Source organism: Aedes albopictus, chromosome 3, assembly GCF_035046485.1.
Source record: "Aedes albopictus strain Foshan chromosome 3, AalbF5, whole genome shotgun sequence".
In the NCBI taxonomy this organism is placed as follows: Eukaryota; Metazoa; Arthropoda; class Insecta; order Diptera; family Culicidae; genus Aedes; species Aedes albopictus.
This window is the reverse complement of record NC_085138.1, coordinates 86,998,689-87,013,865: the sequence shown is the minus strand read 5'-3', so window position 1 is coordinate 87,013,865 and position 15,177 is coordinate 86,998,689. Positions and strand designations below refer to the sequence as shown.

Genomic DNA, 15,177 nt, shown 5'->3' with positions numbered 1-15,177 from the left:
CAGTCCTTGATGAGGAAAACATGGAGGATGATTTTAAACTAGTATATGCATATACTGAGTTTTTCAAATAAAAACAAGGAACAAGCTCACCGACATCAATTATTCACTTGAGCTCCCGTCGACCTATCACTAAAAGCAAAACGATCATGCGACACTATTTTCCGACATTATCATAGGCACAGCAAATATTAACACAATATTAAAAACCCTAATTAATCCACCTAGCGGTGATGGCGTCTTTGTCGTGGTTTCCAAAACCCATTTCAACTAAAGTCAAGTGAAATGTTGATGAATATCGCTGTTCATACGTTTAACAACAAAAACATTTCATGGCCCTAGAACTCATATCGTTTATTTGGCTTTTAACGTTTGGGCCTTAAACTCTTAAAAAACCTTGAATTTTGAGCCGACCTTTTGGATTTATGTACGCCTTTAGGAAATTTTGGTCACTATTTTTGGACTCCAGACTTCTCCCCCATTTTAGGTATTACCATATTCAATGGTTTTATAGCCTAACACCATCTTAAATAGCCGCCATTTTGGTTATTGAAACGCCATCTTGATTATATAGCCTCCGGACATCTACCCCATATCAAATATACCCATATTGAATGGTTTTGGAGACTAATACTCAATTAAACAGCCGCCACTTGAATTTGAAGTCGCCATCTTGGTTTTTTTATGTACCGCCATCTTGGATATTCTGGTCGCCATTTTAAGCCTCCGGAAATTTTCCTTATAGCAAATATACCCATATTGTGTGGATTTCAAGCCTAAACACCAATAAACAGCCGCCATCTTTAATTAGAAGCTGTCATCTTGGATTTAAGACCGCCATCTTGGATATTCTGATCACCATGTTTGGACTCCGGACATCTCCCTCTTATAAAAACAACCCATATTGAATGGTTTTATTGCCTAAAACTCCATTAAACAGCCGCCATATTGAATTTGGAGCCATCATCTTGGATTTAGACCGCCATTTTGAATATTCTAGTCGTTATTTCTGTACTCTGGACATCTTTGTCATACCAAATAAACCAATATTACATGGTTTTAGGGCCTAAAACTTAATTGAACAGCCGCCATCTTGAATTTTGAGGAACCATATTTAATTTTAATCCGCCACCTTGGATATTCTGGTCGCCATATTGCATGGTTTTGTAGCCTAAAACACCATTAAACAGCCACTATCTTGAATATGGAGCCGCCATCTTGAATATTAGGCTGCCATTTTGAATTTTGGACTGACATCGTGGAATTTCTGGTCTCCAGTGTGATTTCTGCACAAAATCGGTCGACCTTGCTAAGGGCTACAAAAAATCGCCTCGGTTTGATATGTCACATGATGGGGTTTGGCTCACTTTTATATACGGCCAGTTCTACCGGTACTGGTCCGGATCACTCAAACGACCATAACTCCAGAACGCCTTGACCGATCAAGACCGCAAACAGTGCGGTAAAATTCCGGTTTGATTCGAGCTATAATCCGAAAAATCGAAAGAGGGGTGCCTTTAAGAACAGACTTGTTGGAATCCCAAAATGGCCGCCACAATGGCCGACTTCGGCAACTACACACGATTTCGAGCACACAAATCTCTTCGTGAACAAAACCAGTGCTTCTGATCTTCTTATTTTAAGCTTATTACAAGTGAGCAAGAACAGAATAATAAAATTCACTGTTATTTGAAATTTGCTTCTTGAGATTTGTGCGTTTGAAGTTCTGTTGAACTGTTGAAGCGGGATTTCAAGACGTTTATCTTTAAAGTGAGTGACCTTTTTGTACACAGACATACATACACCAACATACACAACATATACACTCTCGTTCAAAAGTTTGGGGTCACCCCCTCAAAAACATGTCATTTTTTTAGGCCCATATCTCCGCCAGTTTGCGTCCGATTTCAAAATCCTAGGTTTCATTCAATAGATAATAATTCAAAGAAACTTTGAACATGATTTAAAAGAAACTTTTTCAAAAAATTTTGTATGTAAACTTAACCCAAAGTTGCCAAATTTTCTAAAAAATGCATAAAAACTTACGGCAGTGTCGCTAGAAGTTGGGTCGACCAAATTTTAAGATGAGAGCGGAAATATGACCCATTTTTTATTAGCTTTCAACTGCTTTTTACAGAATTTAGCAAAAAAAAGTTATTAAGTAAATTAAACCTTGATGTCATAGACCAAAAGTTTGGGGTCACTTTCGTTAAACATGGAAAAGTGATATCTTCGTCATCTATAGTTCAATTTTAATTATTTTTGACTCATTTCAAAGATAAATAACTAAATTTACGTTTGATGTCTTCAACTTAACGTATTTAACGATTTTTGTATATAAAAATGTTATGTAAAGTTAGCACATTTTACCAAGCTTCAAAAAATGAGGCAACTTTACGTTAAGTTTTAGTATGTAAATTTCAACAAATATGTGTGGTTCAATGTCTATGCAGTAAGTATCATTCATTTTGTTTCAAATAAGACAAGAAGAATTAAAATTGAATGGAAGATGACAAAGATATCAACAAATCACTTTTCCATGTTTTACGAAAGTGACCCCAAACTTTTGGCCGATACAGCATTTTGAGGGGTGACCCCAAACTTTTGGTCGATGACATCAAGGTTTAAATACATACACACATACAGACATCACCTCAATTCGTCAAACTGAGTTGATTGATATATGTGACTTGACCATTCGAGCCTTGTATCGAAAATCCGTTTTTTGTGTGAACATATAGCCTTTCAGTACACTTTGATGTCGAGAAAGGCTAAACTAAATATCCACCCGTCTATTGGTTTCATTTTCGCGTGAGACAATAGCGAACGCGATCTGTTATGCTGCGATGCTCAGCTCATTCCTTACAGGAGCGATGCATGTACGCAAAGAACAATACAATACTATAGAATCTACAGAAGGAGAAAAACAAGGAATAAACTCGCCTTTAGTTGGTACTCTGAGTTTTCCACGACTTGAAGCTTTCCAACAGGTCGACAATGCATTCCAAAACATATGTTCACTTGTTCACAAAACTCGCTGAGCCCTTCGTCGTCAACGAAGCACCTCATCCACACGGAGAAAGACAACGCTTACAAAAACCAACGATGGCGCGATCAACGTCCGAGTGCCAGGGAATGACGCTAAGCTCAACTGTGCACTATGGTCTTCCTTAAAGTAGGGGGTGGGTGTCCGGCCAGCCGAAAAAAAAAACCATTGTAACGGAAAATCAGCAACAGGATAATACGAACGGAGACCAACGGCAAGAGGCAATCATACCATCTACCCAAGGATGGGATGATCTACCACAGTTGTGGCAACACACGTGAGCTGGGAGCAGATTTTATCGTGAAGAGCGACATTCAACGTGATATTCAACATCCGAATAATAAACCTGCACAGCTCAAACTCCGGAAGTACTGATGATGATAAAGACGCGCTGCTCTAACGCGAGTACGACCGCTGCCCAAGCCACGATGTCAATATCATCCTAGATGACCCAAAAGGCTAAGGTAGGCCAGTAGGTGGAATTTAGACCGACGCACACTGGGGCAGGATTGAAAATACATGGAAAAAACCTCTAGCTCGTCGAGATGTCGAGATTGGAGTCTTTAGAGAAAATATTTCTATGAGCAAGGTCGATATTCTGAACGGTAGCATATTTTTCTTACGTTATTCGCATAAAAGTCCTATAACTCATTTTGGCCATCTTTTATTTTAGCGGTATGGTTTCTTCGGCAAGTTGTTCGGTTATTTATGCTCAAAAAGTTTGCCGAAGACGTCAAATTTCCAAAGCCTACTGTTCTTGAGATATTAGTCGTTTTATAAAATACCTACCTAAAATCGACTTTTTTCATTAAATTACGTTTGTAAACGAATTTAATGTCCGTTTTCGAGTTATAGCAATGAAAAATACTAAAATAAAACATATATCAAAGAAATTAATTGAAAAAAAAAAACAAAATATGCATTGATTTTCTATAGAAAGTTCCTGAAAATTACGCAAAATGTATATAGGACGTTCTTGCAGTCGGGCAAGTTCGGGCAAGTTTTTTCATCGGCGATCACATAAAAAATACATAAGCTTTCATGTATTTTTTTTTTCACCGACATGATATTTGATGATTTTTTTTAAATAGCGTTCAAAGTTTACTGTTTTGTGTGAATTAGTACATTTTTGCACATATATTACCATTTTGTATGTTGCCAACTGAAACAATGAGAGATATAAATGCAATCTAGTCACAGGTTTAGTTATTTGTAAGCTTCAAACAAATTGTAAAACACAAAAATGTCCGAAACGCCGATAAAAGTTAGTTTTTAGATCATTGAACACAAAAAATATTTAATAGAAACTAGCTGCCTAAAACCACGCAAGACCACGGTGGGGGAGGGGGGGTCTAAAATTCCGGAAAAAATGACCACGTGGTTTATGGACAGCCCCTTTCATGGCTCATAAACCTTCCTTGGGTGAAAACTAACAGAACAAAACTAAGACGACCCAAATCGGACCCCCCGTTCGCAAATTATGCGCGGTCCCACGTATGCCACTACATTTTTATATTTAACTAGCTGAACCCGGCAAGTTTAGTCTTGCCTAGTGCGTTTTTGACGTTTCAAGTTTCTAGCCAAGACCAAGTCCCCGGTCAAAATGTATGGAAGATCGATTTTCAAAAACTCTCAAATTTTCAAAGTTTTTTGGCTCATAAACCTTCCTTGGGTGAAAACTAACAGAACAAAACTAAGACGACCAAAATTGGACCTTCCGTTCGCAAGTTATGCGCGGTCCCACGTATGCCACTGCATTTTTATATACATAGATAGAAATAAGATTATATAAGATAATGATAAAACCAAGGCTAAATGGCGTGTTTAGGACATTTTTGTGTGTGGATCTCGACATCTCGACGAGCCAGAGGTTTTTTCCGTGTATTTTCAATCCTGCCCCAGTGTGCGACGATAGAAAAGTTTAGCGCCTACCAGCTGACGAACGAAAATAGCCTACGCTGCATCGATTTCGCCACATTTAAGAACATGACCATTCGTTGCCCCTGCTTCCAGCACAGTCGGCCATATCGTAACACATGGAGATCACCACAGCAGACGCAATCATAAATCGACCACGTTCTGATTGACGGACGGCACTTCTCTGACATTATCGACGTCAGGACCTATCGTGGCGCCAACATCGACTCCGACCACTATCTTGTGACGGTCAAACTGCGCCCAAAACTTTCCGTCATCAATAATGTCCGGTACCGGCGACCGCCACCTTAAGCGACTGAAGAAACCGGATGTATGTCGCCTCAGCATACGCGCAGAATCTCGAAGCAGCGTTGCCAGATGAGGGCGAGCTCGATGTGGCCCCTCTACAGGACTGCTGGAGAACAGTAAAAGCAGCCATCAACGACGACGCAGCTGAGAGCACCATCGGGTCCGTGGAAAGAAGTCGAAGTTACGAATAGTTCGACGAGGAGTGCAGAGCGATTTCGTAGGACGGGGGGTAATGCTGCAGCAAGGGTCCCGGCAGAAGGTGAAATATTACAAATAGAAGTGGTAGCAGCAGTCCTGTCTCTGTCGGGGGGATAAAGCGAGGAAATGGAACAGCTGTGCCGTTCCCATGAAACACGGAAGTTCTACCAGAAGCTTAACGCATCTCGCAACGGCTTCGAGCTGCGAGCCGAAGTATGCAGGGATAAGGACGGGGGCCTCTTGACGGACGGACGTGAGGTTAACTAAAACTTGAAGCAGCACTTCGGCGAGTACTTGAATGGCGTGAAGACGTTGGCACGGGAGACCACGACAACGAAGGGAACGACTACGCCAATGCACCAGAGGACGGAAATGAGCCAACTCCCACGCTGAGGGAAGTTAAGGATGCCATTCACCAGTTTAAAACCAACAAAGCAGGAGGATGGTACGCAGCTTCACTTTTCAAGATGAGCCCAGAAAAGTTGGCCACCTGTCTGCACTGCACTAGTTGATAGTCAGGATCTGGGAAATCGAACAGCTACCGGAGGAGTGAAAGGAAGGGGTAATCTGCCCCATTCACAAGAAAGGCGATTATTTGGAATGTGAGAACTTCAGAGCGATCACTATTTTGAATGCTGCCTACAAAGTACTAATCCAGATCCTAGTCCAGATCATCTTCCGTCGTCTGTCACCCAGAACAAATGAGTTCGTGGGAAGTAATCAAGCCGGCTTCACCGACGGCCGGTCGACAACGTACCAGATCTTTACCGTACGGCAAACCCTCCAGAAATGCCGTGAATGCCAGGTCCCAACGCATAACCTGTTCATCGACTTCATAGCGGCATACTGCAGTATCGACCGCACAGAGTCATGGACGGAAACGGCTTTCCTGGGAAGCTGACTAGACTTATGATGCCTACACTTTAACATCGCTCTGGAAAGGAAACTCCAAAAGGCTCCAAAAGGAAACGTCCATAAATTACGTCACGCAAAAATTGCCCATTTTCAAACCCTCCATCCCCTCCCTCATATGTCACACTTTTTGTATGAGACATCTGAAATTTTTGTACAGGTCGTCACGCTTCGCTGAACTCCCCCTCCCCCCTAAAAGCGTAACGTGATTTATGGACTTTCCCAAAGATGCAGTTGTCTAAAAAGCATCACCCCGCACCAAATGCACCATGTAGGGTACAAAACTGTGGTTCTCTACAGGCATATAGCCAGACACTGTATAATTAACTATTACCGAAATAGATGACTGGCCAAAACTGATGCTCCTGCCGATCAGTATTTGCCACACGCGTTGTTGAGTGGTGACGCAGTGTATGTTATGAGACGTCAACGTATGTTGGAAAATGTTCGAAATTTGTATGACCCAGCCGTGACTACTTCATTCGGTTGAAACATATCTGAATTATAGTTTCCATCACTACCAAAGGTTCATTATTCAATATTTAGAGAATTTTCCAATTTAATTACTAATTACTGGAACCAGTTAACCGGTTACCATGATTCAATAACAAACCATAATTTTATAATGAAGTTCCGATGCCATGGATGCATGATGCTGATATTTTAATTGCTTATATTCGAAAATCTAATCAGTGCATAACTATTTAGCCTCTAAATGTTATGTTTGCAAAAACATTCACGCCCTTCCTAACTTTTGTTTCCTCGGTTTTAATTTTCAGGCCCATATCCGGTTCCAGTGGCAGCCAAACAATTCCTTTCAACCGTCGCTACTCCCACCGTTGCTACTCCCGCCCATGTAAGTATAATAATAATTATCTGTTCATCCAATCGAGCTTCGTGTGTTAAAATATAAAGTTTTTCTTTTTCTTGGTGTAACGTCCCCACTGGGACAAAGCTTGCTCCTCAGCTTAGTGTTCAATGAGTACTGTAACAGTTGATATCTGAGAGCTTCCTCTGCCAATGACTATTTTGCATTTGTATATCGCGTATGACAGTCACAAAAACACGGTTTAATGAAGTCAAAGAAATATTCATTGCGAAAAAATCCTGGACCAACCGGGAATCGAACCCGTCATCCGCAACATGGCATTCGGCATGCGTTTTCAGATCTAAAAAGCCCTATAGCGACTATATGAAGCTCTTTAAAAATATGTATAATGTTACCAGCTTCATTTACTAAAACATTCAATAGAATTGATCCATTTCGCAAATTAAATTAATCCGCCTAAACCAATTCGCGATAATCAATCTTCCAAACCACCCACCAAATTCCCATCCATTTGCAGATCAAGCAGCTGATCCCGGTGACGACAGCGACCACCACCCAGCACCACGGCAAGGGCGTCAGTTATTCCACCTTCACCCAGCAGGCAAACGCCGCCTCCCTTGGCCCCCAGCAGAACCAATCCCCCTACTACAACACGGCCATCGTCCAACCGCACCAGTACCAACAGCAACAGCCACAGAGTCAAATCCACCAGCAACAGCAGCAACCAACCCGTTTCCAAGTGTACTCCACGGTGGCCACGCCGCTCCACAAGCCGGCAGTTCTGTACGCCGCCCACCAATACGCCCAACCGTCCATTCCGGCGGCCATCTACGCCACCGCGGCCAGCCCTTTCCAACAGTTTCAACATCAACCGCAGCAGTCACCAGCTGCGTTCCACTACGGCGGCAGTCAGTTGTTCCACCCACAACCTCCCCTTCAGCAGCAGCAGCTGCAACAACAGCAACAACCCTACGCCCAACTGGCCAAAATCACCTACACCCCGGGAGCCGCTTCGCTGCAGAAAGGATTCTATCCCGTTCAGTAGGGAGCGCACCGGCCATCGTCACCGCCAACGCAGTTCATTCCGATCCACCAGACTTTTTTCTAGCGGATCGAAGTGTGACTGGGAATTGGCTGCCATCAACGTCGTTCGGTTTTAGTTTTAGGTTTCCTCCGTCCCTACAGCAGCGCGCTGTAGTCTTGCTGCAGTGACACACATTCCACCGCAACCGTGCGATACGGAGTCGTCTCCTCTCTCTCATAACTTCCCATCACATCAGTATCCTCCCAGTTTCCGGATGGTGTGGGATGCGCGTTTGTTGGTGTTCGTTAGATATTTATTGGTTTTTAGATAAGCTCCAAGCATTAAGGTTTAGTCCTCTTCTGTGTAGGTCTAAATTGAAATGTGAAATAGACAATAGACAGATCCGTTGATTTTGATTGACTGATCGAGCGGCAACGGCTCGGTAAAAGTTGAATGGTTCTTTCGCGGTTGGAAAACTATTGAGAAAGCCTTTGAGTTTTGCTGGTGCAAATGCGTAGCTAGATTGCTATACGGGGCCCCAAGCAGCACCTGCAACATCATCCAAAATGTGGTTTTCTATGCTTTGGTCTAAAAGAGTTGCAATAAAAGCGCACGCAACTTCCATCTTGTCAGTTGAGTTGCATTTAAACTCCGAATTTCGTTAAGTTGCAGCTTTGTTTCATAGGAATTACAAATAACATCGTATTTAACATCGATTTATGGAGGCGGAGCTTACATATTCCTCACAAGTGGCAATACAGTCAGCTTGCATTAAATGTGCTATGTAACACACATGAAACATCTTACTCTGGTTTGTTTGTTCAGATTAGGTTCCAAATGTGTTGCGGAAAACTTGCGCGTCTTTTCATTTTGACAGCTTTCTAACTTGTGGCAAAGACGGTACAATGAAGTAACGCGTAACTTCAGTAGTTTTTATGGTGCATTGAGCAGCAAATCTTTCACAGAGCTTCTGGTGTAGTGTGTAAGGTGAGTGGTTAATACTCCTGGTGTCCATGGTTCGAGTCTGAAAATATTTTTTCATTTTTTTATCATTCCGCCTAGCTGCAACTTGAGCTAGGCGGAATGATAAAAAAATGAAAAAAATATATTTAACGATTTAAAATTTGTGCTTTTTGCGTTTCAAAGAAGAAGCAATTGTGTTCTGTTGTCCTTAATTTGAACAGTGAATAAATTGCACTGATGTTGCTGGTACTGGCTTTGAAACAAGTCGTGTTGCTTGGGGCTGGGAGTCTCCAGCAAGCAGTTCGACATACACATTTAATAGATGTTAATAGGCGATCTATAACCTTAACCACTGGGCTAACTGGAGACCCTGACGTTAGACTGAAATACTGACGTTAGACTGGCTCAAATAATGTAATAAACCATTGGAATAGCAAGATGTTGTGTATTTATCTATATGGTATGTAGCTAGAAAAAGACGTTGCCGGCTGTTGGTGCTTCAGAGGTGTTCCAGTGGGTTTTGGGCGGATTCAGAGAATCTCAGAAATGCTTCAAGTGATCACAGTGGAGTTCCAGGATTTTCAGGGCAGTTTAAGGGGCACTCAAGAGCGTTTCAGGGAACCCAGAGAATTTTAGGGGCGCTTCAGGGGGTGTCAGTGGTGTTCCAGTACATAGGTCTCAGATGCATTTAAAGGTCTCATGGGTTTCATGGGTGCTCCAGGAGGTCTCAGGGGCCTTTCAAGGGCTCGCAGAAGCATTTCAAAGGGTCACAGGGATTTCAAAAGGTGCCTGGAGTCTCAGAGGCGTTTCAGGAAGTTTCAGGACGTTGCACGGGGTTTCTGGGGGCGGGGGGTCCCGGGTGTCTCTGAGCTTCGTACTATTGAAATGCTCCTGAAATCCCCGTAATCCTCTTGAAATAACCCCTGATTGCCCTTGAAGACACACTTGTTAGACCTGTTAGAAACCCAAAATAGCTGCCACATTGACCGACGTTGGCACTTACTCTCGATTTCGAGCGCACAAATCTCTTCGTAAACAAAACCAGCGCACATGATCATGTTACTTTACGCTTATTATAAGTAAGTGATGAGATTTGTGCGCCTGAAGTTCTGATGCACCGTGGAAGCTGGATTTACAGACGTTTGTCCTTGAACACCTAGGACACCTTCCGAAAAACCCTTGAAACTCCTTGAAAGTCCCTTCCAGTGCCGACCCTGAAACCTACATAATATTACTGAAACGCCATTCAAATGCCCAGTGAAGCGCTTTGAACATTTCTAAAAGGTTCTTGAAACCCCCTGAAACAACCATGAAAAACCTTTGAAGTGCTCCTGAAATGCTTCGAAATGCCCTTGACATCTCCGTAATCAATTTGAAATGTCTATGAAACCTCTTAGAACGCCTATGAACCTATGAAAAACTCCAGAAACTCCCTGAAACGCACTTCAAAACTCATAGAAAGCCTCTGAAATGCAATCAAATGCCTTTAAAACTTTCCTGAAATAAAGCAAAGAAAAGTTAACCCTATGCATCGTAATTGCTACTCCGAGATAAACTCATTCTTTCATTTACTAAGTATCCGGCTGTTGAGTCCAGATCGTCGCATCACACCTTCCAGAGCGATATTGAAGAGTAGGCATGACAAGAGAAAATCATCGCCTTGTCGCAATCCCCGGCGAGATTCGAATGGACTGGATAGGTTACCCAAAACCCTTACGCAGTTTTGCACACCGTCCATCGTTGTTTTAATCAGTCTAGTTAGCTTCACAGGAAAACCGGATTTGTCCAGGATTCTCCATAGCTCTGTGCGGTCGATACTTTCGTATGCTGCTTTGAAGTCGATGAACAGGTGATGCGTTGGGACCTGGTATTCACGGCATTTCTAGAGGAATTGCTGTATGGTGGTCCGTTGTCGACCGGCCATCGATGAAGCCGGTCTGATAGCTTCCCACGAACTCATTCGTTTAAGATGACTGACGACGGAAAATGATCTGGGATAGCACTTTGGAGGCAGCATTTAAAACGGTGATGTGAAGTTCTCACATTCCAAATGGTTGTCTGTCTTGTGAATGAGGCAGATAACCCCTTCCTTCCACTCCTGCGGCAGCTGTTCGGGTCAACATATCCTGACCACCAACCGGTGCAGACAGGTGACCAACTTTTCTGGGCCCATCTTGATGAGTTCTGCTGCGATACCATCCTTTCCAGCTGCTTTGTTGGTTTTGAGCTGGTGAATGGCATCCTAAACTTGCATCAGCGTGAGAGATGGCTGATTTTCATCTTTGCTGCATTAGCGCTAGAGCTAAAGAGAGGGCTGTGCACGTTTATTATGCTGAAGTTGAAGAATCGGCCCTTGATACCAGGGATGCCAGATGATTTTTTGAAAAATCTGTGTCACATTTTTCAAAAATCTGTATCCCATACAAAATTTGGGGGAAAAATCTGTATCCCATACAAAAATAAAATGGCCCCTCTAGCTCAAAAATCTGTATTTCATATAAAACGAAATCTGTATGCATGCCCAAAAATCTGTATAATGCAGATAAATCTGTATATATGGCATCCCTGCTTGATACTCAGCCTGCACATTCTTTCGTCGATCGGCCATCAACCACTCACGCGCCTCTGCATGTTTCCCATCACTAGAAAAGCTGTTCCCATTACACGTGTGTTGCCACAGCTTTGGCAGATGGTATGATTACGTCTAAACGCTCGTACCATAGATCCTGCCCAGCCAGAGCTACGATTCCGAACCCGCGGTTCTGCTGTTTATCGGCGAGTATGCGGGTGCTCCCAGTGAAGTTCAGAGATCTGCAGTACCACGTACCGAGCTTCGCAAGTCCCTATTCATCGATGTGGTCGTCGCCAATGGTGTCGGTTCGCATTCTTCTCTTGTTGATTTTTCGGTGCTTGTCTTTTAACGGCTGGCTCGCAGGGCCTGACACTTACCTACAACCCAGGGAACTGGCCCAACTTTTTCGGAAGCTTCGGATGCTGCATTGACATTTCCTCTAACTACATACTACAGTGCTAACCCACAGTTGGCTGAAGCGCCAGTCTTAGCCGGGGGTGGTGTGTTTAATGGGCGCTCAGGAGATAATATTTTATATAAGCTTCCACCCCAGATGTTCAGGTCTACCATGCAGAAATGCCTGAACGAGGGAATTTTTCCTGATGTTTGGAGGCGGCAGAGCCAAGAAATTCTCAAAGCATTCCTCAAGGAATGCCTCCAAGAATCCTTCTAGGATGTTTTCCAGAAATTCCTCCAGAAAGCTGCGGAAAATCCTCAAGAAATTTGTCCAAAAATTACTTCAAGGATTCCTCCGAGATTTCTTTCAGGCATTTCTCCAGAAATTTATCCAGTAATTCTCCAGGAAAATTTTCAAGGAAGTCCTATATAAATTACTTCAGGAATCCCTACAGGAACTTCTTCAGATATTCTTCAAAGATTTCTTCCGGGAGTTTTCCAGAGATTTTCGAAGATTTTTTTCAAGTATACCTTAAAAAAATGCTTCATTAAAATACATCCAGGATCCTTCAGGAAACCTTTAAAATATACTCGTGTAGTTACTTTTACAATTCCTTCAGGAATTTCCTTAGAAAATCATCCAGAAATTTCTTAAGAGATTATGCCAAAACTTCCTCACGAAATTACCCCGGGAACTCTTTCAGGTATAACTACGAGAACTCCTACTGGAACTCCTGCAGGAATTTCTCCAGAAATTCCTTAATAAACTCTTTTTGAAATTATACCATGAAATCATTCAAAAATTGCCCCAGATATTACTCCGGAAATTCCTTCAGAAAGTCCTCCAGGAATTCTCCAGAATTTTCTCTTACAATATCTTCAGGAATTCCATCCAGGAAGTTCTCCAAGATTTTACCTAGGAATGGATCACTAAAATAACTAACACGGCCGCTATGAAATGAACAGCGCCACCGTAGCCTTGTGTGTTTGACGTACTGACGACTGCTGTCACTATGTTACAGTTCATATACGGTGGCTCTTTTGTTTTGATGTGGTGAGTGGCGAAAAGTTTGCTTCAATGATCGATTCCACCAAGAAATTCTCGAGTAATTTCGCTTTGAATTCATTCAGGAATTCCTTCAAAACATCCACCCAGAATTCCTCCAAGAATCCTTTCAGAAATCCCTTCAAAAATTCCTACAAAAGTTCCCACAAAAATTTTCACATCAATTTCATCAAGGTTCCCTTTAAGACTTCTGCCAAGAATTACTCCTAGAATCCCTTCAGGAATTTTGCCAGATCCAGGGATTGTTCAAGAAATTCCTTCAAAAATTCATCCGAAAAATTCCTCCAAGGTTGTTTAGGAAATTTCCAGAAATTTCGCAAGAAAATACTCCTGGGCCAACTCTAGAGATTTCTCCGTGAATTACTTTAGGGATTCCTGCAGGACTTTTTTTTTCCTTTTAATTTACTTGATTATAGCTCATTTGCCTACTCGGGCATCACAGAGCTGATTGCTGGGTCACTGCTGTCTAACACTTGCACAGAGTCTAAATTCTATACATTGTTAAGATATTTTTGGATCTGACGCGACGTTGCCTCTTTGCACTGTACATTCACCAGTAAATTGAAGAGCTCGTGATGTTGCCATAGGTCGATCATCATTGTTATCCGGTTTCGCACTTGAGCGTGTTTGCTCAGAAGAAGGTCAGTAATCAGTCCGCTTTCAGAAGGCCATCGAGCTGGACGGGTGGGCTCCTGTTGTTCTCCTGTTGGCGGCTTGACGAAAAGTTAGCTGGGGGAGCTGGGAATCAAACCCATGACCTTCCGCTTATAAAGCAAACGTGAAGCCAACTTCGCCACATCTGCTCCCCCTTCTGCAGGATCTTCTCCGTGACCTTTTCCTAGAATTCCTCCAAGTATTTTTCCGGGAATCACTCCAAGAACTATGTGATAAATACCTGTCCAAGAATGCATCCAAAAATTTCCTTGAATCCAAGAATTTCCTAGAATTTCTCCAGATATCCCTCCAACACTTCTGCTAAGCATTTCTCCAAGCATTTGCAAAGAAATTTCTTTAGGAATTGTTTCAAATATTTTTACAAGAACTAATAAGAATTTCTCCAGGAACTGCTCCAACACTTCTGTCATAAATTTCTCCAAGAGCCCCTCCAGAAATTTGTTGATTTATTTATAAACTCCTGTAGGAATACCTCCAGGGATTTTCTAAAAGAAAAATGTCTGTAGGAATTCTTCCAGGAAATACTTCAGAAATTCCTCCAGAAATACCTACAGCAATCCCCCAGAAATGTCTCCAAGAATTCCTTCCAAATTACCCTTCCAGAATACCCTTCCAAGAATTTCTACAGGAATACCTCCAAAACTTATTCCAAGAATGCCACCAAGAATCTCTCCAGGAATTCCTTGACGAACTCTTTCAGGAATTTCTCCAAGAAATCCTACAAGAACACATCCAGGAATTTCTTTAAGAATTTTTTTAAGAATTTCTTGGAGAAATTTCTGGAGGAAACCTTGGAGAAATTCCTGAACCACTTTCTGGAAGAATTCATGTTGTAAATTGTGAAAGAATGTTCAAAGAATTTCCTTGGGTATTTCCTAGAAGAATTTCTGGAGGATTTCCTGGAGTATTTCCTGTAAGAATTCATTAAGTAGTTTCTGGAGGAATTCTTAAAGTATTTCCAGGAACTTATTCCTGGAGGATTTTCTTATTCCTGGAGTATTTGCTGGAGGAATTTCTGGAATGTATCCTGGAGTATATCCTGGAGGAAATCCTGGAGGAATTCCTAGAGTAATCCCTGGATGAGCTCCTCGAGGATTTCTTGTAGCAATTCTGATTGGAATTCCTGGAAGGATTTCTTGTGGGAAAATTCATTAGGGAGTTCTGAAGGAATCTCTAAAGAATTTCTGGAAGCTTTTATTGGGAGATCTTATGGAGGAATCTTTGGAGGAATTAGTTGAGGAATTTCTGAAGGAGTTCCATTAAGAATTACAAG

The 15,177-nt window shown here is 42.2% G+C and overlaps 1 protein-coding gene across 2 annotated transcripts in view; it reads left to right on the top strand.

Moving 5' to 3' along the window:
- The window catches only part of LOC109401325 (uncharacterized), a 332,029-nt gene extending 323,370 nt beyond the window's left edge, over positions 1 to 8,659 (top strand). Inside the window, exons 8-9 of one of the 2 annotated variants that reach the window (XR_009998549.1) lie at positions 7,159 to 7,235; positions 7,726 to 7,768. Coding sequence is in view for 1 of the 2 variants with exons in the window: in XM_062855415.1 (XP_062711399.1) it covers positions 7,159 to 7,235; positions 7,726 to 8,253 (605 nt within the window). In the remaining variant the exon portion in view is untranslated. Of the gene's footprint in view, positions 1 to 7,158; positions 7,236 to 7,725 lie in introns of both variants that reach the window. The other variant, XM_062855415.1, reaches the window with a different exon arrangement.
- Positions 8,660 to 15,177: the final 6,518 nt, after the last annotated feature.